We start from the raw sequence: 1,816 nt of genomic DNA on the forward strand, positions 1-1,816 counted from the left end.
ACTCTTTTTTTCAATTTGCAGGACATTTAATGCCAAGTAGCATTTTCCCCCTTGTTTTTGAAACAAATCAAAGCAATTTTTTAATGAGAATGTTTGTTTTGTTCTGTTGTGAAATCATAGTTGATCGTCGGCTGTTTCCCGTCTTTACGAGGCTGAACCATGAATAAATAAATAAATGAATCTTCTGATAGCCCTAGTATAAATACTTGGGAAAGGTGTCAAATGCTGTACAAGAAAACTGATGTCATTTCTGGTTTCAGAGGGTTAAATCTTAAAGCTAAGTTAGTCAATTAAATTAAGCACCAAACAAACCTTGTCCGTACCTGATAGTTGTTGTCTACGGGCTCCACAGTGGGCTGACCCACCCTCTTCACCATCAGAGTGTAGCAGAAAGAGATCGTGAGGACGGGCAGCAGGTAGGCAGCAATAAACTGGTAGAGGATAAAAGCTCTCTCATGTGTCTTTGAGGGGAATCTCTCCATGCAGTACTGCCTGGGGCCGTACCAGTACCCCTCCTCTATACGCTGGTACATTAATATTGGGGTGGACAGGATGAAGGAGCCTGGGAAGGGCAAGGAACATGTAAGAGGAATTAACTGACATCATGCAAACTGTTTCCCTTAACTACTTCATATACAGTTGGTCCTAATTACTCATTAACTGTGGTGAATTAATGAAGAGTAGAAGACTAAATGTACCTAGAGTAAATGGTGGGAGAGTAGTTTTCATTGAAAGAACAGGACGTACCAATCCAAATGCAGATGCTGACGATCATGGCTACTCTTGGTGTGCGGTGGCGGAGAGATTTCAGAGGGTAGACCGTGACGTAACAGCGGTCCCCGCTCATGGCTGTTAGAGTGATACAAGTGGCTTGGACTGTCACCTGGAAAAGACAGTGAAATATAGACGTGATTTATTCCGTTCTGCAAATGTGTAATCTTCAAAGACATGCACTGTGATTCCAACTCTGTCCCCTAGAAAATGCATTTTTATTTTACTAATTTGCAAGAGCAAATATATTTTTGGAGAAATGTTACATTTTTTATCAGCATAATGAGGAAATGTTATTTATAAACACGTCTTCCAGGTTACAAAATGTTGCTACTGACGAAATCAGCAAAATGTCAACTGACAACTAAATTTATTTATTTTTACATTATACACCCATAAGTACTGAAGCATGATTACACTACTGTATGTTCAAACACTTGAACATAGCAAGCACTTGGTTAACCCATTGAAAACTGGGCATATTGTCTTGATTTCTTTGAAAAATGTAGGAAGAAGGCAATAAGCAACTTAAGAAGAAATGAAAAATTAGCAAGAAATTATTAAAAAGTTCAAAGAAAATTACGTGAAAATAAGCCGAAAAGAACAAAATAACCACTCAGATTTCTAAAATGATTTGTTTTTCTTTCTGTAACATACTTTTAAATATATAATTGAGAGAAATCATGACAATTTGCTCAGGTTTCAAAGGGTTAAAGGAGCTCTATATGACATTAAGAGCATATTTATAGCAGCAATTCAGGCTTCCTCGATGGATCTTATAATCCAGGCTCCTCTGTTTGATTTTGTGGTAGACGGTCCAGATGCATGTGCAGATGAGTCCCTGTGAGTGTATCCAACCGGCTTCCTCATCACCAACGCTCTGCACTACGCTCAAACGGCAGCTACTACTGAGATCAGGACAACGCCGTCGTGGAAGTAAAGTACTCATCCTAAGTGTGGTATTAATGTTAGCTTTGTTAGCACTGTTGTCATAATAATTTTAAAATATATTTTAAAAATAATTTGAATAAGGTTGATTTCAAGA

At 38.1% G+C, this 1,816-nt stretch overlaps 1 protein-coding gene across 1 annotated transcript; it reads right to left on the reverse strand.

Annotated features, from left to right (window-relative positions):
• Positions 1 to 323: 323 nt before the first annotated feature.
• LOC121964229 (G-protein coupled receptor 54-like) lies at positions 324 to 880 on the reverse strand (the record flags this gene model as incomplete). Its single annotated transcript, XM_042514442.1, has 2 exons — positions 748 to 880; positions 324 to 562 (listed from the first exon to the last, which is right to left on the reverse strand). Coding segments are annotated over exons 1-2 (339 nt in total), but the record flags the coding sequence as incomplete, so codon positions are not given.
• Positions 881 to 1,816: the final 936 nt, after the last annotated feature.

The sequence above is a fragment of the Plectropomus leopardus genome, unplaced genomic scaffold, assembly GCF_008729295.1.
Source record: "Plectropomus leopardus isolate mb unplaced genomic scaffold, YSFRI_Pleo_2.0 unplaced_scaffold14711, whole genome shotgun sequence".
Lineage (NCBI taxonomy): Eukaryota > Metazoa > Chordata > Actinopteri > Perciformes > Serranidae > Plectropomus > Plectropomus leopardus.